Source organism: Manihot esculenta, chromosome 18 (assembly GCF_001659605.2).
Source record: "Manihot esculenta cultivar AM560-2 chromosome 18, M.esculenta_v8, whole genome shotgun sequence".
NCBI classification, from domain to species: domain Eukaryota; kingdom Viridiplantae; phylum Streptophyta; class Magnoliopsida; order Malpighiales; family Euphorbiaceae; genus Manihot; species Manihot esculenta.
Genome location: NC_035178.2, coordinates 6,578,812 through 6,599,778, shown reverse-complemented (window position 1 = coordinate 6,599,778; position 20,967 = coordinate 6,578,812). Strand labels below are relative to the sequence as shown.

General features: G+C 25.3%; 2 protein-coding genes across 4 annotated transcripts; both read right to left on the bottom strand.

Moving 5' to 3' along the window:
- Positions 1–323: 323 nt before the first annotated feature.
- Positions 324–5,046, bottom strand: LOC110608014 (probable 6-phosphogluconolactonase 2). 3 transcript variants are annotated; one of them, XM_043953045.1, is made up of 5 exons: positions 4,741–4,932; positions 4,518–4,653; positions 2,328–2,793; positions 1,227–1,592; positions 324–673 (listed from the first exon to the last, which is right to left on the bottom strand). In XM_043953045.1, the coding sequence occupies exons 1-5, from the start codon at positions 4,779–4,781 to the stop codon at positions 615–617; spliced, it is 1,068 nt and encodes a 355-aa protein (XP_043808980.1). In that variant the 5' UTR covers positions 4,782–4,932; the 3' UTR covers positions 324–614. The 3 variants fall into 3 exon arrangements, with proteins under 3 accessions (XP_043808980.1, XP_043808978.1, XP_043808979.1); XM_043953043.1 differs by having other exon boundaries at positions 333–673; positions 4,788–5,046; XM_043953044.1 differs by having other exon boundaries at positions 336–673; positions 1,227–1,577; positions 4,788–5,045.
- A 3,630-nt stretch (positions 5,047–8,676) lies between these two features.
- LOC110608017 lies at positions 8,677–9,996 on the bottom strand. The gene is made up of 3 exons (XM_021747219.2): positions 9,374–9,996; positions 9,105–9,290; positions 8,677–9,010 (listed from the first exon to the last, which is right to left on the bottom strand). Exons 1-3 carry the CDS (start codon positions 9,674–9,676, stop codon positions 8,951–8,953), a joined length of 549 nt encoding a protein of 182 aa, XP_021602911.1. The 5' UTR covers positions 9,677–9,996; the 3' UTR covers positions 8,677–8,950.
- Positions 9,997–20,967: the final 10,971 nt, after the last annotated feature.

Below are 20,967 nucleotides of genomic sequence, written 5' to 3'. Positions count from 1 at the left end.
TTTTTTTATATAATTTATTAATTAATTACTTATAAAGAGTCTGCTATTAATTACGGTTACTGAATCAACTATGATAACACTTTTCTCAATGAAATTATTTAATAAAAAAAATTTAATACTACCCTTCATCTAACTTATAGTTATTTCTATATGGGTTAAAAAAAAATTGAACTTAACATAGTTAAAATAAATTTATAATATATTTTCTAATATATACCATCGGCTTATTTTTTTATATAAATTAAAAAGCGGCAGTTTTTTAGTTGAATGACAAACTTTTCAATTATACAGATTTGTAGTATAAAATTAATGAGGATATTAAATTTTATTAAAACAATAAAATCAGTAATCCGCCGTGAACTTGTTGGCCAAATCTGGAATCCTCAGATGCTAAGAAAGTACAGAGAACAAAGAGGCCAAACTTTTATCAAAAGTTGATAATCTCAAACAGCATGATGATGAGATACCAATTTAATACCATCTCCACACCTGAAGCAGACTTCATTGAGAGATACCTCTTCGGCTCAAAGAATATATGACATAGGAAGCTGATTTTAGCATGCCCGATGGATGAAGTGCTTGATCTTTGTGTGGGTATTTAAATTCCAGTGTCTTCAGCAGAAGGGTATCGCAAAAATGAAGAAGAAAGTGATGAAGTTTGGGAAACCTCCACCTGAAAAGCAAGAAAATAATGACTTCTAACTGAAAATCAGCCGTTATTTAGAATCATGCCAAACTAGTGGATCCTTAATTGACCTTCTACTAGGAGGAAAGAACAGATTTGATTTTGCTTCAAAAGGCAGAAATAAAAGAATGAATAAGAGGGATGAAGTATGGCTTTGAAGAGCTGTGCCAAGTTAAAAAATCCTCTTTTCTTCGTCACACTGACTCCAAAAATTAATCATTAAAGAGTCAATTCTATGGCAGAGTCATTATTTGATCTTGATTTTAAAAATGGAGGAATACTCTTAATATAGATAGTATTGGCTATTTTTTTTTATTTTTGAAATTCATTCATTAAATTTTTTATTACATCTGCTATATAAATAAAAGCTAATACCCCTCTAAAAGTTAATACTATAAATGATCAACTTCACTAATAATCATAAAAGTATAATACATAAGCATATTCGTATCAAGCTACAATTTTTGTCCGTATAAAATACAAATATACATTCGAGAATAGGTATTAATTAATAAAAATTAAAGATTCCTAACAGGTTTACCATTGCTCACAATTCCACCATTGCTTCCACATCCATAACCGGTGCCAACTCCGTAAGACTCCGAGCTTCCACCGCCAGAACCGGAACTGCCAAAACCAAAGCCATATCCGGCGCTCCCACCATCAGGGCTTCGTCCTGAGCCCGAGCCAAAGCCGAAATTGCTTCCATCGGGTCCTGAGCCTGTTCCCCAGTTGTAACTCCAACTTCCGTCAGGAGCTAAGCCACACCCACAATTGTATTTCCACCCTCCATCATAGTTCGAACTGTCTGCTTGGTTGCTGCCGTGAGCAGGCGTGGGGTTTTCTAGATTTTCCTTAGGCTTATCTGATGGAGATGACGCAGAGGTATGACCTGCAAGAACAATTACTAAAAACATAACTTCAACATACTTGTTCAGCTTCATTGCGTTGTTTGCGAGGCAAAAACAAAGAAAATTATCAAGGAAATAAAAGGATGTAGGCTTGTTTATTACATCAATGGTGAATTTATTGCTAGGATCATGCGCATGCGTCCATGAATGTATAGGAGACTCCCTGCTCCAGATGACAATCATGTATCACACACATTACATGCCTACAAAAGCAAGAAGATGTTCTATCCGTCCACTTTTTTCTTTTGTTTAAAGTTTATATGATGATTAAAAAAAACAAATAAATTAATATCGACTAAATTACTTTTTATCTCACTTAATAATTTCAATTTCAATAATTCTCTATCCATTAATTTATTATTAAAAAAAGTAAATGATAAGCTATGTTTTAGAAAATTATAAAAGTTATTATTGCGTTTAATAGAGATCAGAGTAAAATTAGAAAATAGTAATTAATACTCTTTAATTTTTCAAAAGCACAAATAATTTTGGACAAATAAAAGTAAACTAGATGGACTAATTACAAATTTCTAACTTATCTCCTCCAATTAGATTACTATTATTATTATTATTATTATAACTAATTAATGAAAATCATACATTCAAACAATGAAAAGATACAGGAAATAATTAATAAAACAGTAATATAATCATGCAATGAAGAACTATAATCACAATTTCCAGCGCTTGAATCAGCCAAACGAGTACAAAATCCAGTGTATTTTAGGAACCTGAAGTGGCAGCGCATCCCTTGCCGCGGAGAAACAAGGAAGCAGCAGTGGCGTCTACGAACCAAACCAGCTTGCCATCTAAGGGCTGGACAATACGGGCCGGACTGGACTCGATGGACTTGTTACCCATCATCATATCCAAAAACTGAGGGGCCACCTCAGGGCCTGAGGCCACAATAGCCACGTGGGCTGCAGCATTGATGACAGGGAGCGTGAGAATCACTCTTTCTTTAGATCCATGGTTCGAGACGCATGAAACCCATTGGGTGTCTTCTCCAGGCACAGGCTGGTGAGAAAGAGGAAAGTTTAGAAGGATGAGGTCGAATCTGGGGCAATCGCTTGATGGAGAAACTGAGACCGTTCGTTTTCTAACATGTTGCCTGATGGAGAACTCGTAGCTATTGGCTGCAGATTCTCCCGGTAGGTCGTGGCTTACGGGAACAATGTGAGCTGGAAGTATAGGAACCTGTGTGCAAGAAAGAATATCTTAAAAAAAAAAAAAACACGCCCAGCAACCGTTATATAAAGAACAGTTATAATATAATCCTTAATTAAGGTGAATCTCAAATAAGTCTCACATAAATAATAATTAACATACAATCATCATATATATAATAATTATATAAAATAATTCTTAATTATAAATTCTCAATAAAAATATGTATCTCGATTCTTTTCAGAACTTTGTGTTTTCAATCTCAGTTATTAAAGAGAAGAGAAAAAATTAAAAAGAAAATAAAAGAAAAACACAAGTGGATTACATTTTACTTAAGGTTCTTCAGTCTTAATTATTAAACAGAAGAGAAAAAAATTTTGAAAAAAAAAGGGAAAAACACAAGTTGAGTACACTTTATTTAAGGTTGATTTTATGTGAAAATAAATTAAATATTTACATTAAAATCATGTAAATTAGACTAATTACATATACTAAATTTATGAATTTAGTTTTATTTAAAAAAAATAATTCGTATATTGGAAATAATTTTTTATTAATTATTTTCTTCGTGTTAATTACAATATTAAAAAACAAATAATGCCAGTATTCTCAAAATATATAAAATATTTTTTTCTTTTTTAAAAATATATCATTCTCCTTAAAAATTAATTACATTTAAATATTCCTTTGATTGGAAAAACATTATCTATTTATTTAAAAATATGAAATATATTTTTAAAAAATATTTTCTACAAAATACACATCTATAATTGTTAAACTCCTCCTCATCAAGACAAATGAAGGAGAATTAGTGGGAGCCATGACCCTAACAAGTTCCTTTACAAGAATATATAGGCATGAAAATTTTATTTTATTTTAGTTATTAGCTCCAAAATAATTCATATTGTTTTATTATTTTTAATAAATTTTTATAGTATCAAATTTTTAGTTTAATTATATTATAACATTTTTTAAATAACATTAATCTCTCAAATATATAAATAATGAATATAATATAAATTAATTTTCAAAATATTAAAAAGCATACTAGAAGAATTTGTGTGCATCAACAAGGCACGTATGAAATATTTATTAATTAAAAATTAGGTAATTTAATATAAGCTCTACGTACATAAAGTACTCCTTTTATTTTGTAAAAAAAATATTCTTTTCTTATTAAAAAAATTCATCTCAAATTTTATATTATTTTTTATATGATAATTTAATTATTTATTTTTAATATAATATATTTTCAATATATATTAAAAAATAACATTTATTAATTTATAAAACGATTTAATAATATGAATAAACATATTATAAAGATAATGTAAAATTTATTACTTTTTTGTCTATTTTCATTGTGATTTTTGAAAAATTATTTTGCATAAAAAATTAGTTTTTGAGAAAATTAATAAATATTATTTAAAAGTTTTCAATTTTACCCTTATCTCTATTAAAATTGATAAATATTTTACATTTATTTACTATATTTTCTTTCTTAATCATTTTACTTTTCTCATAATAAATTAATAGATAAAGAATTAGTAAGACTTAAATAATTAAATGAGATATAAAAGGTAATTTAATTTTAGGTTATTTATTTATTTTTTTAATTATTACTCAAAAAAAATAAACAACTAGATGAGGGAAATATTTTAATTATATTGACTATTTTTTTAATCACATAAAAATAAATATAAATCTATTTGATGGGATGGAGGAAATTCAAGAGAGAGGAGATCAGAATGAACCTTGGAAAGAAAATATTCTTTGGCTTGCCAGAATAAGCTATCTGGGTGTCTCTTAGCAACCACGTTCTCCTCTGCCCAAAACACATGCCATTTCGACCACTCCACCATTTTCAAGAAAGCTGAACTCGTTAGCTTCCTGCATTGCATATCATCATTAGATATTGATGCATATATACGAAAACAAAATAGAAAATAATTAAAAACAAAAGGTTAAAAAGAAAACCATGTGAAGTGTTTGATGTGTGTCTCTGAGAGAAATTGCATGCGTACCCCAAGCGTTTTGGAACATCTCCGCCGCAGAGAACAAGAGAGAATGAACCTCTCTCTTTTATGGCAGACTCAGAAATTTGATGGACGTAATCAGCAAGTCCTGATGACAGCTCTTCGCTGCTATCGAACAATCTGAGTTCCGGGCCTCCTTCCTCCATTTCCAACTTCTTCTATCAAATCACGCGCACACAAATATATATATATATATATACACACACAATACTCGTCCTAATTTTCTTACACGGAAAAATCTGATAGAAAAGACAAGAAATAAAGCAACAACGCATCCTTGGTTTGAAAAATGATGTGGGCTGTCAGCGTTACCGACTTTTTCGTTTGTAATGATTTTTTTTTTTTATATTAGAAATTTAAATAATTAATTCTAGCGTAACTATGTGTTATTTTATTTTTTCAAATTAATTTTTTTCAAGTAACAAAATTTAAAATTTTCATTATAAATAAAAAAAGTTTGATACTCCCTCTGGTATTTATTATTTATCATTTAAAATTATATATATATAAATTAAATAGAATAATAAATATACTAAATTTTAATAAAAATATAGATAAATAAGATATTATCCTTCAATTAAAATAACTATATAAATAATATAAATTTAATTAGTACTCAACTCATTGACAAGTAAATTGATGAAAAAATTTTAATAAAGTATCAAAATCATAAAATAATATTTTATTCATAAAAAACTTTTAAAAAGACAATAAAAAATTAATTAAATAAAATGAAACTAAAGAAAATAGGTGATATATTAACACTAAATTGTCAATCTCTTCCTTCAAGAAAGAAGCTGTTGAGCAGCATCCAAACCCTATCTAGATGTTAATTGCTAGACTATTTTCAATTTCAATCTCAATTTGTACCCTTACCCATTTCTCCACTATCAATTTACTACCTGGTTTAGCTGTGAAGTAAACCATCTAATTAAAAACCCTTGATTCAGAAAAATTACTATATTGTAAACAGTAATTTCATCTCATTAAATTTTTTTGGGAAATCTCATTAAATTAAATAGAATTAGTGATGAATCCAAAAAAATTTATTTAGGGGCCAAATTTCAATAAATGATTAATAAAAATAAAATATATAAAATAAATATATATTCAAAAAATTTATAAAAAGTAATAAAATATTATAATTAAATTACAATTTATTTAATTTTTTATTAATTAAAATATATTAATAATAACTTCATTTTTAATATTTATAAATATATTTTTATTCGATTTAAATCAATAATAAACTGATTAATAATTTATATTTTATTTTATTATAAAATTAATTTTTTAATAGTATTTATTATAATTTTTTTTATTATAGACATGACAGATAAATTCATAAAAATAATACAATTAAAATAATATAATAATTTAATATAATATTTATTATAAATTTTAATTTTTTAAATTAAATTATCTAATCTATTAGTTATAGAAATAATATTTTTATTTTATTTTTTATATTTAAATAATTTAATTTATTATCTATGCAAAATAATACTTAATTTATATTTAAGTATTCTTAAATTTAAATTATCTAACCTTATACTCATTAAATTTATATTTTAATTTTAAATACTTCATGAAACTCATTAATTAATAAAAAATTAATTATAAAACATTTTTATTTATAAAAATTTAAAATTTATTTTTCTAGAATAGTTTAATAAATAATATTAATTATATAAATAGATTAAAAACTACTTAAGTGAAATAATTACTTTTTAATATAAAAATAGTATATAAAATTAAATTACACAATGAATAAATAGTTTTTTGAAAAAAATTGCATATTAAAGTTAAAAATTTTAAAAATAAATAATAAAATTTTTAATTGAAAAAATAAAAAATATGAAGGATAAAATAAAATAAATAATTAAAAATAAATATTTTAATTGACTAATTTTAAAATAAAGATTAATTAATAATTTTTTAAATATATAAGAAATGAATAATAATTTCTTTTATTGTATATAAAATTATTTAAATATTTTTAAATAATTTATAATTTTTTGAAAAATCATCTTATTCCACCGTCATTCAATCTCTTATGGACTTAGTTGGTGATAAATATATTTAATTAAATTTAAGAGATATTAAATTTTATTTTTTAATTTTTATTTTAAAAAGAAAAATGTTTGGTAGTTTTTTCTATTTTTTTAAATTTTTAAGTTATAATTTTGTATAATTGTTTAAGTTTCATTAGATTTGCAGGTGAATAATTGTACGTAAAATTATTCATTGATAGGATCATAGGGCATAATTTCTAGTAGTGGCGTGATGAATAACAGTAAAGAGGACGTGACAGTTGTTCAAGTTTTCAATGGTTTTGACTACAATGGATAAGATCGAAGTTATTGTAAGCGTCAGTTTTTAACAGAAGAAAGAGAAATCGCCGCCAATTATTGCAAGAGAGAGATTCCACCAAGCTCTACTTGTGGTTACTGCTCTGCAATTTACTAAAGAGTTTGACGAAAACAAAAGGATAGAGATATGCGCCCGTGATCACTGATCCTGATGGTTAAAATTTACGAGAAATTTTGGTTTAGATTTAATTTATATAAATTTATAATGTAAAATCATAATAAATTTAGTTTAATATCCGATTTATGTAAGAATTGTTGGTTGAATTGTGGGACACCGAGATGGCATTGGGAGTTATCCACGTATTACATGTGAGATGAGTTTTGGAAGCCATAGGAGCTGTATAATTAAACATGCAGAGTTAAAGGCACGAGAGAAAAAAGACAAATAATATGTACTCTGAAAGCAGCTGAGCTTTGAAAAGGGCGGCGTGGGTCGGTTGTTCGATGGATCACGCAACGTCGCATTGTCTTCTTGGCCATTGGCCAACCATTTGGGTGAATAGCACAAAACAGTCTTCATATTAAACACGCAAGTCTCTTTTCAAAAGGAACAAAAAAAAGCATGTGTATTATATTATATTTTAATAGATTTACAGATTTTATTTTAATAAACAATTAATTATGGAAATTGAGTTACAATTAATTAAACATTAAAAGTGTAATTTTAATATGTCTTTAACTACTTATGGAAATTGAGTTACAAGAGTTGTCTGATATACTCCATTCTCTCGTAAAGTTTAATTTTTATTTGTTTTCAATCATAGATTTAATACCTTTTTTTTGAAAAAAAATATATAAATAATCTTATTTGAAATAAAAAATTACAAGAATTTAATTTTTTATCAAATTTTTATTTTCAAAAAATAAATTAATATATATTTTTTATATAAAAAAAATTAGTTAAATTTTTATCTGCAAAATGAATGAGTTAAAAGTTTAGCCGTCTTTCAAATTATTAAACCGATTAAGAATACATACCGCCAGTGAAGCCGCAATTACTGCTTTAATTTATTGTTAAATATAAACCTATTTATTATTAGTAGCAGTAGTTACTTTCCAACTCATTTCGTATATAAAATAAATTATTCAATTAATATCTTTATAACGATCATCGCTGTAATATGTTGACAGAATCAACACGATTCCTAGATATGGTTTCTGACAAGGTAAGAGCAGTTGTGATTAGGATAAATTTCTATCAACTCCTTTGAATTTTAATATTTTATATATATATATAAATTTTACTTTTTTCATTCTATAATCTTTTATTTATTTTTTTATTATCTTAAAATTATTATTTATTTTCTTTATTTATATCATATTTAATAAAATTTTATATTTTTAAAACAAATATAAATAAGTATAAATATAATTTAGTAGAGATATTCGGTGTGTTAAGTGACTAAAGTGGGAGATTATTGATGCATTTGAAGTATAAATTCGTAGTGCTAGTGGTGGTTTCAGGGGAGTGAGAACTCGAACATGAATCTTATTTTATATATTACTAAATCAGGCTAAGCTAATTGTAATTAATTCAATTTATACTGACAAATATGCAAACAATTTCATAAATTGTAAAGAGCAAATTTCACATTTATCCAGCAATATTTTAGGGTGTAATTGATAAACTTTCAGTCCATCTCTACATGAAAGAACTGAATTTTCCCTGACAGAATCACAGTAACTATATAGTTACATAATTGAAATTGATTCATTTTGTTTACGATCTCTGTGAAGCCATCACTCTTTTTCACACAGCACCCTACCTGTATATCAAAATCATTCTTTGCTGCACGTCAACCCACATGATAATTCCTTAAGCTTACGCTTCAATTTCTTCTGCACATATGCAAAAAACACCATGAACAAGTTAACAAGAAGAGAGAAATGATTGAAAAGAGATGAATTTAATAATTAAGGTAATTGCATTTACACAAAAAGAAGAGGCAATGTTGCCTCCGGAAGCCTTTTCCTTTCTGCAATGGAATTGCGAGGCCACTCCACTATTCTCTTCTGAGACTGATTCAATTTTCTCATACATACATTGCCTTTCATTTCGTCGGAAAATCCTCTGAATTGATGCTTTAATCCTCACTGGTGCACTTGACCATTTCAACTTCTGTTTATGGAGGCGCATTTTAACGCAATGCACTTAGATGCACCTGATCTAATGATCAAATCGAAAAGACCTTAACAATTTACCTCAGCCTTGAGCCTTGATGAATTCCTTCGAGGCCGCCGTTCCTGTTGTCGAAGAGAAACTCCGTCTCTGAGCTCACGAGAATACGCTAGAAGCTCAGCCCGTCGATCGTAACCTTTTTTTCTTCTGCTCTGAGGCCTTTTGAATAATGGGTTCCGCGTAGCTTCGCTGGTTAGATCACCAGTTTTCTGATGGGTGCATTTTCTTGGAGATTCTACACATACAGTGATAATGACTCTGTTGGAGTTGGTCCTTGCCCTGGCAATTTTATTCCTGAAATGCATCCCTGCCTCCAGTTTAGCCATGGATTTGGGATTGCTTCATTAACAAATTGATTTACAGCAAAAAATTAAAAAAAAAGGACTAGAAATAGAAAAGTTATTGCAAAAGAAGAATTGGGTTCTTCCCCTTTCCGAGCTAATACATACTGAACAATATGTTGTGAACGAGACATTCACAAGAAATTGGGTAATTAAGCCCAGCCTTAAAACATTTTTGGGTTTTGAATTTTGAGCTAAATCCAGCCCACCATGAACAACAATTTGGGATGGGTCTATCTTTACATAAGGCTGGAAAAGATAGATTTTACGGGTCTAATAACAGAAAATTTCGCTGTATGATTAATATCTAAAATTTTTTCTAATAACGAGAATTGGTTAAAAGACGTAAAAATGACCCTGGTGAAGATATTAAGAGTGCTGCCCCTTTGAACCACAAAGGGACAGATAACATAGTATCCTGGATATTATCACAAATCTTATTTGATTGTGATCATTTTTGCACTTTTAATTTAGAGATGACAGTAGGCAGTTTGATCATCTGATCATTGTTATGGAATTTTTTTTTTAATATTTTTTTGATAGTAAACTTAAAGGTTAATTTGACAGCTTAATTTTCTTAATACGAATTTAGAAAAAGAGTTGATAGATTCAATTTGTTAAATGAAAGTGGGACTAAATTAAATAATGAAAATAGTGTTCAAATATTTTACTTACTACACAGATATTCATTTATTTAAATAGAACAACCTAATGATTTTTCTTTTGTCATCTAGATTTAATTTTGAAATTCCCATTCAATACCCATTTTACTTCTATTTTGTTTGATCAGTGAGTACAATTTGAGATGATCGTCATTATTACTGTATACTGTTTGTCATCTAATTTCTAATTAACGGCTGTGGTTCATCCAATACCAAAAATCATAATCAACTATTAATGTCTTTGTCATTATCTTTCCCTAATAATGAATCTACGATTTTGGTCTTTAGCTTATTTTTTTCCGATTTTCTAAGTAATTTATATTTATATAACAAAACCTAATTTGCCAATTTCCATGAGCAAGCTAGGATCATTCATATTAATACTATTTTATATAATAATAATAATAATTTATTATTTAATTTTTATATATAAAACTCTTTTAAAAAATATAATAAAATATTTTTAAAATTTTAAAAAATTTATTAATTAATTTTCTCATTAATTTAAATGGTTAAACATTTTATTATTTAATATTTAATTTTATAAAAATATCTATTAATTAATTCTTTTATATTGAAGATATTTTAAATTTATTTATAATGATTAAAATTAATAAAATAATTAGTATAATTTTTAAATATTTTATTTTTTTTAAATTAATAAATTTATTTATATTATAAAAATCAAATACTAATTTTTTCTACCGTAATAATCATAATTTCAGCAACCCTAAAAGTGGTGGCTGGTCCTCTAGCATAATATAATTAATAAACAATTACCCCAATAGAAATAAAAAGTAATGATTAAAAAGACATATCTGCAGGACCCATTAATAAGTGCAGGTTCCTGGAATCAATTGGATTTCATGTTTAGATATAAAAAGCTGTTGCTAGTACAGTGTAAGTGGTTGAAATCAATGGAGTCTTTGTTTTATTAATGAAGTCTTCTATTTTCTCTAAGACCAATCAGCCTTAACAAGACAATTTATTTTTTAGGGAAAATTATTTTTTTGTTTCTGAAATTTAATATAATTAATATTTTTATTTTTCTATTTTGGCGATCCAATATTTAAATTCTTTTATTTTAGCGACCCAACACTTAAGTCCCTCACTTTCTCTTCCGTCTAAATTCGCAGTCTTTCCCTCCATTTAAACCGTTTGATCAAAAAGTCAAAGGTGAGATGTGATAATTTTTTTCAAAAATATATTTTTTTCAATGTGAAATTCTAGAAGAAGAAGAAAAAAAAAAAAGAAAAAGAATAATAAAGAAGAAGAAGAAGCCGCAGAAAGAAAAAGTTACAAAAAGAAGAAGAAAAAGAAGAAGAAGAAGTTGCAGAAAGGGTAGAAAGAAGAAGAAGAAGATGATGATAAAGAAGAAGAAAAAAAAGAAGAAGAGAGTTAATTTTGTCAATTCACGTATCTCAAACGGCTATTTGGACGGAAAGACTACGAATTTGGACAGAAAAGAAAGTGAGGGACTTAAATGTTGGGTCTCCAAAATAGAGGGACAGAAGTGTTAATTACGTTAAATCTCGGGGACTAAAAAATAATTTTATCTATCTTTTATATAACTTAATTTCTTTTTAAATCGAAAAATAAATGATTACTGGTTTAATTGTAATTCGAACTTTCAGTATCTATGAGTGAAATCGATTAGTTTTTTTTATTATTATTATTTTTAAACAGATATGTGATGAATATATTAATTATCTATTTTTATTTTCTTTCTTTCTTTAGTTTTTCACCCATATATACAAACATTAACAAAGTGGTGATGTGAGTAGCAGAGATGGTTACCGATCACAGCGGAGATGTGCGTCGGTGACGGTTAAAACTTAAAGCAACTTTGCTTTGAATTGTGGGACGCCGAGATGGAGTTGAAAGTTATCCATCGATGGTGAGACATGAGCTTTGGAAGCCATAGCAGCTGTGTATTTAAACATGCTGAATCAAAGGCACGAGAGAAAAAGGACAAATAATAAATATCCAGACAATTTCATATATTTTGAACAGCATATTCACATTTATACGATTGAATTAAATTTTCAGTCCATCTCTGCATTAAAGAACTGAACATTCTCTAACACAATCACAGTAAATATATAGTTACATAATTGAAATTGATTAATTTCGCTAATGATCTTTGTAAAGCCATCACTCGTTTGCACAGAAGCCTAATTGTATATCAAAATCATTCTTCGCTGCACGTCAACCCACATGATAATTCCTTAAGCATAGGCTTCAATTTCCTCTGCACATATGAGCAATACGCTGTGAACGAGATACTCACAAGAAATTGGGTAATAAAGCCCAGCCTTAAAACAATTTTGGGTTTTCGATTTTGAGCCAAATCCAGCCCACCATGAAGAATACTTTGGGTTGGCTCCATCTTTACATAAAGCTGGGAAAGATATGGAGCAGTGCTGTCCCTTTGAACCACAAAGGGACAGACAATATAAAATCCTGGTTGTTATCACAATTATTTTATTTTTTAATGACATGCAGTATCACAAATCTTAATTGATTGTGATCAATTTTGCACTTTTAATTTTAATTATAGATGACAGTAGCAGTTTGATCATCTCATCATTGTTATGGAATTTTTAATTTTTTTTATAATTGTTTTGTTGGAAAAATTAATTAAAGGCTGTAATTTGACAGTTCAATTTTCTTAATACTTTAGCGAAAAAAGTTAATAGATTCAATTTGTTAAATGAAAGTGGGATGAAACTAAATAATAATATATTTCAAATATTTAATTTATTAGATAGATATTTATTAAGATACGAAAGGAATATACTTCCTAAAAGTTATAGTTAAAAATTATTTATATACAGAATCGTATCAACCTAATGATTTTTCTTTTGTCAATATGGATTTAATTTTGAAATTCCCATTTCAATAGCCACTTTACTTACAAATTTGAGATGATCATATCATTACTGTAGATTATTTGTCATCTTGCTGATTAACGGCTGTGGTTCATCCAATACCAACAATCATACTTAATTATTAATTTCTTTGTCATCGTCTTTCTCTAATAATTAATTTGAAAATTGGCTATAACCTTTAATTTTTCTGCCAATCAGATAGCTTAATATTTTCTATCTATTTGATTTATTCATTTTTATGGTGGAAAAGGAGAATACTATCAGTAGTTATACTTTTATTAATTATTTATATATATAAAAGAAAATTTTAATTTTTCTAAGTAATTTATATTTATATTAGAAAAACCCATTTACAAAAACTTCCAAGTTTGATTCAAAAAAAAAAAACTTCCAAGTTCATATTGATACTATTTTATACAATTAATAATAATAATAATAATTTTCCACAAGACTTGGTTTTTAATACATCCAGCAACCCTAAAAGTGGTGGCTGGTCCTCTAGTATAATATAATTAGTAAAAAGAAAATAAAAAAAGTAATGATTAAAAAGAGATTTCTGCAGGACCCATTAACAAGTGCAGGTTCCTGGAATCAACTGGATTCATGTTTAAGTATAAAAAGCTGTTGCTTTGCTGTATTTTCAAATTCAGATTTTTTGCCCCAACAAAATATCAAAAACCCTAGCTAAAAATTCATTGGGTATCTCTCTGTTATTTTATTCATACATATATTTAAAACTTATTATATGGCCTGAAGATTCTTTACAGTGTATGTTGTTGAAATCAATGGAGTCTTTGTTCTATGAATGAAGTCTTTTATTTTCTCTAAAACCAATCAGCTTTAACCAGACAATGCATGCTTCTGCTTTACCAATCTCCTCATGTGTCTCTCTCATTTAGGCAGGAGTTTATATAAATATGGAAATGAAAGTGAAGATAAAGGAAGCTTCAGAGTAACCACATGAACCGTAATGGACTTGAAAACCACTCATTAAGAAGAAGAAACAAAAAATTAACAGATGTGAGAGTGGATTCCAGATGGAATGTCTGGACCAAAACATTGTGACAAGCAGAAAAATACAAGACATGAGACTTTTACTAGCTTTTTTTACGGATATGAGTATAATTTTGATATTGCAATCCATTTATCCTATCTTTAGACAATTATTTACTCATATCTTTAAAGAAATATGTGATGAATTTATTAATTTATCTATTTTTATTTTTTTTCTTCTTCTACTTTTCACCAATATATATGAATATTAATATGCCTCTTAATCAGTACAATCACATCACCACTGTGTGAGGAGCAGAAATGCTGTACAAATTTCAAAATGTGATGTAAATATAAATATAATTAATAAATAAATAAAAGAGAAAAAAAAAATTCTTGTGAGAGTTGGCCCTCATTAAACCTATGGACCTAAATCAAGTTGGACAAAATTTTCTGTCAACCTTAAAGAAAGTGAGAGAAAGAAAGCAAATACCAAGGTGGCTCAAAGCTTCACCAAAAGGCCAACTTATTTCTTTAACCTCGCCTCTCAGTTTCCTATAGGCCGTCCCCAGTTGCCACTTCTTCTATTCTCAACAACTAGCTTGACCCTTTCCAAATTTGTTACCATTACCTCTCTCTTTGTGTGGTTTGATGGCAAGCAAAAATGGAAAATTTTCTCTACGCCCCACGTTTTGCCCACTGGCCATTGGAGTTCCCATGCGCCACTTCACACTCAACTTTGTCCCTTCTCTTTTGCTTGCCTTTCTTCTTTCTTCTTCCTTCTTTTGTTTTTTTAATTTATTTCTTAGATTTGACTATCCTAACTTTCACCATTAGGTACCTGTCATTCACTGTTTTTCTTTATATACTAGGATTCCAAGAACATTTTATATTATTTTATATAATATTAGTTTAATGAAACATAATTAATAATATTGTTTCACAATTGTTATAAAATAATTTAGGTTTTTTAATCTTAATTAACAGTAAATTAAGATGTATTTGATGTAAATAATTATTACACATTTTATTGCTCACATGGCATCACATATCTTATCAAATAAGATATTTAAGCAATTTCACTCTCACCATATTTATATTTACAGCAAATATATATATATATATATATATATTAAAAAAAAGACTATTTAACATTTTGTGCATCATCTTATATTTTCATCAATGAGATAATGTTTATTATAAATAAATTAACAGATAGTATTTACAGTAAAATTCATTATTTAAATTACTTTATCATTATAAAAATATTATTATTTTATATTTTTTCTGTCCTATAATGTTTATTTATCTTTTATTTTTAAATTATTTTAAAATTATTATTCATTTTTTTAAGTTATAGTAATACATAAATTATTTATTACAATTTTATTTTATTTTTTAAAAAAATTATATTTTTTAATATGTATAAAAGAATAAAATAAATAAAATTTATAAAATGAAAGAAGTATATAATAACCTTAATTTTAATTTTATTTCATTTATGAAAAGCAATATATATTTTAAATATATTTTGCATAAAAATTATTTTTTTCAAATTTATTACTCATTCTTAATTCTAACCTTTTTACGCATTGATTTCCCAGACGTGTTTAAACCTTAGTCAGATTAGTTACCTTTAAATTATACTCTTACAAGGAAAATGGGAAAGGAAAAATTAATGATGGCTTATTATAATATAGTTTCAATAAAATATTAAATTCCCTTCATAGCCATTGGGAATAATGACACATGAATTACTTTTGACTATAATAGTATTTGTTAATCAACAAAAAAATCTAGAAAAATAATATAAGCTCAAATTTAATTGTATAGGTAAATATGGTTTATAGAAATTTTGGTCTACTAATGTAAAATAATTAATTATTTTATTTATATTTTTATGGAGAAATTAATTTATGTTATCTAGCTATGTGCTTCTCTTGGTTAAAATTTTGTACAATATAAGACTTTTCATTTTCAAGGGGCAAAATTTGATGTGTGATAATAAGTTTTCAATTTTATAATTTCAAGAAAATCTTCAATTTTATTTTTTAATTTTATAATATAATTGCATTGAAATTTAATAAGAATTATAAAATGTTTGTACGCTAATATGATTTCAACATACTCCATTTAAAAAATAGTTATAATTGAATAGTACAAAAAATACAATAAATTAAATACCTTAAAAATATTGGATAGTGCAGTACGATATAATAAGAGAATAAATATAATTCGGGTTTAATTTTAGACATGTAGCCACAAATATATAAAATATTTTTAGACTAAAATAAATATTGATGAACATGTTGTTTGTTTTTGAAGAAAAGGTAAAATTGATAGTGGAAACTAAATTGCTATTCAACTTAGAGTTAAGTTGGATAAGAATCGTGCCTTCTTTCTGAAAATTAAAAAAAAAAGTTTGTAGTAGGCTCCGGTTAACTACTGGGGGAGCTCTTTGCCACCCACCTTCCCCAAATACATATTTTGCCCTTCTTGCATGTCAGCTATCCATACATATGCACATAAATTAGGGTTTTGGGCCACCACCACTTTTGACCATTTTAAAACTAGATGGGTTGTAAATTAGTTTTCTTATGATTTATGTTATTTTATTTTCTTTTATATTAATGATAATAAAAATATATAAACTATAATATCTTGCTAATAAATTAATTAGTTAATTAATTAATGGGCTAAATATGAGTCAAAGGCAGAGAGTTTTACTCCTGTTAATGGTTAAGCTGATAGAGCAATTTATATAATGTATAGAATGTTTGTATATATTATTACTCATTTTTAGAAAAAAAATCACTTTTTTCTTTAAATTAGAGAGAATATGAATTACTTTTTTTTATATGAATATGAGTGCAATGAATAATTTATTATATATAATAATAACATATATTAATTTATATTTTTTTGATTTTATAAAAATAAGTTTTTTTTTCTTTTAATCATTTTGAATTATAAATTAATTTCTTTTTTAAAATAATGATTTATTGAAAATCTTATTAATATATTCTAATTCAATACACATTAAAAGAATTACTAAATGTAAGAATACATTAAAAATGGAGCAATAAGGGTGGATAATCCACTTTTATTTGTCATTTAAAATTTCAAAATGTTATTAACAAAACTATTAAATCACCTTAATTGCAGTAAAATAATTTTTAATTTAATTAAATTAACCTTTATCTCATCTAATTACTCAAATTTCAATAATTATCTCTCAATTAATAAGCCAATCTAATAGCTCATGTTTTTATTAAGATTATATTTTATATGTTAATTCTTTTATTCAAAATGAAATCGATCTCTTTATATAATATTTAATTATTGATTTTGTTTTAAATTTTTTTATTTAATATTTTAAAGTTAAATCGGTGCATATGGAGATACGTGATAATCGGATATGTGTGGAAAAACTGTTTGTCCTGTTATAATTCAACTAATTTGTAATTAAATTTTATTAGATTAAATATTTATACTATGACTTTTTTAAAAAAAAAACATTTTCATTAATCTACCCATAAAAAATGAATGATAAGATAAGTTTTAAAATATTATAAAAGTAATTAGGAATATTTATAATTTAATTAAATAATATGTAAAACTAAGCTAATTATTTTTAAAAATATATTAAATAGTTTCTATAATTTTTAAAAATCAATTAAAAGATACATCCTTTAATATTTTAATATTTTTTTAGTTTTATACTATTATCATTTGCTCCTATCTCACCTTTTATTGTATATACTAATATTAACGATAAAACTTAACCGGAGTGAATTTTGGGTGAGGTTTTAAAGATATATATAGTATATTTATGTATTTTTTAAATGCATAAAAGATTAATTAGTTAATTTTTTTATATTATACAAACTAAATATTAATTTTTAAATAATTATAATTTAATAAAGATGAAGAAAAGAAAAAACTCATTAAGGTCCATCAAAGATAAATAATTTTAAATAAATTAACTTTGATGAGAGATCATAAGAGCAAGTATGAAATAAAATATAAAACTCATTACTTTTAATTATATTAATTATATTTTTTAAACTTATATAAAAAATAAAACAGATTTTTTTATTAAAAAAATTAATTAATTAAATTGTTACTCCAGTTATATTTATAGTTGGAAGGTTATAATTTAGAGTTATTTAATGAGATAGATATCCATGAGTATGTCAATCTTGTTAACTTTTAAGAGGAGTTTATTTGCTTTGGTATTAAATGTTTCCTCATGATTGATGGGGCATGCATTTCCTCAGCACAGTTTCTTTTTCATTTGCATTTGCAACTCTATTGCATGAAAATATATAATATTTTATCACTATAAAGTATTATTTATGAAGTCATCACTTATTTACAAATAAAATTTACAATTTTATTTGATTAAAAAATTAAAGTAAATTTATATAAATTTTAATTAAAAATTAAGGATTTATTTAAAAAAATTTCCCCATAATTCTAGGACTATTACAAACATGTGGGACCTAGAGCGTGATGTTAATTCTAGACCTAGAGCGTGATGTTAATTCAAAATAGAGATAGTCTGATATAACTGTATTTTATATTAAATACGAGCAATAATTTTATGAGCGATAATTATTATATTGTATAGAATAATATTTTATATTATTTCTAAAAAAATTATGAATAAATTTACATAGAATAACTGTTTTTATTAATATCTTCCAATTTTATTGCTTTTTGAGCACCATTTATTAGTGTGTAATTTGTTGACATTTTTTTATTAAAAAATTATTAAAAACATTGCTATTTGTATATAATTTCTAAATTTTTTTTACAATACTATTTTGCAAAATTTTTAAAAAAATTTTTGATGTCTTTATTTAGCCCGTAATTACTAACAATTTCTCATAAGTAATACTACTTAAGGTCTAATTTGGCTACCCTTTTCTTTTCCAAAAAAAATAAAAAAATACATAACACCAATTTGTCAATAACTTAATTTATTGCTAATGTTTCAAAGCTATGTATGCATTGTTATTTGTAAGTAATTTCCAAATTTGCATAATGTTACAATATTTATATACTATATTATAAATAAATAAATGTTTAAAATTGTAAAGAATTATTATGATTATATATAAAATACAAAATATTGACAAAATTTGTTTATATGTATTATTAATTAAACATATCAAATAATTTATGATAAAGTTTAATTAAATTAAATTACATATTTAGCAAAAGGGTTAGTAGTAAAAAAAATTATGAAGTTTTTAACTTTTAAAAGATTATCTTAAATTTTGCTTTTTAACATAAGTAAATTTATTTTTACTTACTATTATTAATGCTGTTAACTTTCGTAGTAGATATGTTAAAATACCGTCATAGTATAATTATAAAAAAAATGAAATTTAAGTTTTTCATTAACAAAAGAAATAAATAAAATAATAAAAAAAATTTGATATGGTGTTATTAGATATAATAATAATAATAATATAATAATAATAATAATAATAATAATAATAATAATAATAATAATAATAATAATAAAACTTTTATTTTAAATATATTTTTAAAGATTATTAGATAAAATAATTCAAACATTTGAAAAATACATTTATATCATAAAACTTTTTTTTATCAACAAAATCAAAATTTAAAATTACTCACACTACTAAACTAAATTAAATTTAAAAAGTTTTTATTTAATTAAAAAAGTTTTTTAAAATAAATATTTATATATATATTAAATTTAGTAATATCCTATTCTTTGAAATAAGTATTCTCTACTTCATTTGAATAAAAAAAACAAAAGCATAATAATAATAATAACAGTAATAATAATAATAAAGTTATTTAAAATTGAAGATAAATGACGTATAAATAGAAAAATTTTAAAATTACACCTTTTTAAATTATTAAAAAAATTTAATATTTAGTTTTTATAGAAAATTTTAAAAAATATATTGATATATTTTTAATATTTTAAAAATTTTATTAATTAGTATTTTTCATTAATTTCAGGTTAAATATAATAAAAGAAATATAAAATATTTTTAATACAAAAAAATTAATTAATAAATTATTTAAAAATTTAAAAGTTGAATTAATAAATTTTTTAAAATTATAAATAATAATATAAATATATTTATTAAAAAAATGTTTAAAATACATTTATTAAAAATTGAAAATTTTAAGATTTTTTTTGCCATTCCACTTTATTGTTATTATTATTATTTAAGTTAGAAGACGGTGATTATGGGACTCTTTATCAATTATCACTCTAGTAATATTCCGTTCATTGGTTTCTCTGCACACCGCAAATTAACTGTGATTATGTGAGATTAGGAAGAAAGAGCTCAATTATCACTCTATTAATATTCCGTTCATTGGTTTCTCTGCACGCCCCAAATTAACGGTGATTATGTGAGATTAGGAAGAAAGAGCTAAAATATCTTCAATTAATCTCGCCCTTCTCTTGCAGCATGTGGCTGCTGCCGAAAGTAAAACCACGGCCTCTCAGGCGTAGCCCGCAGCAACCACACGAGCCCCCAAGCCGACATCAGCTACTTATTATTATATTATTATTTTTTCATTTTTAAAACAACATTTTTTGTAAGAAAAAACAAAATGATGTAACTAGTTATATGACCCGTCCACTGGATCAAATCAAAAGGGCCCCATTTTTCCCCTTCACACATTTAGGCTCAAGCCCCCAGGCCTATATAAATCTTTGCCGTGCACC

Bases quoted from the DNA above. Each gene is read 5' to 3' on its own strand.
- LOC110608014 (XM_043953043.1), bottom strand. From the start codon at position 4,945: ATGGAGGAAGGAGGCCCGGAACTCAGATTGTTCGATAGCAGCGAAGAG. The intron at 4,654-4,787 runs GTACGCATGCAA...TATGCAATGCAG, and splicing joins GATGTTCCAAAACGCTTGGG to GAAGCTAACGAGTTCAGCTT. The intron at 2,794-4,517 runs GTTCATTCTGAT...TCTTGCACACAG, and splicing joins AAGAATATTTTCTTTCCAAG to GTTCCTATACTTCCAGCTCA.
- LOC110608017 (XM_021747219.2), bottom strand. From the start codon at position 9,676: ATGGCTAAACTGGAGGCAGGGATGCATTTCAGGAATAAAATTGCCAGG. The intron at 9,291-9,373 runs GTAAATTGTTAA...CTCCATAAACAG, and splicing joins CATCAAGGCTCAAGGCTGAG to AAGTTGAAATGGTCAAGTGC. The intron at 9,011-9,104 runs GTAAATGCAATT...GCATATGTGCAG, and splicing joins ACATTGCCTCTTCTTTTTGT to AAGAAATTGAAGCGTAAGCT.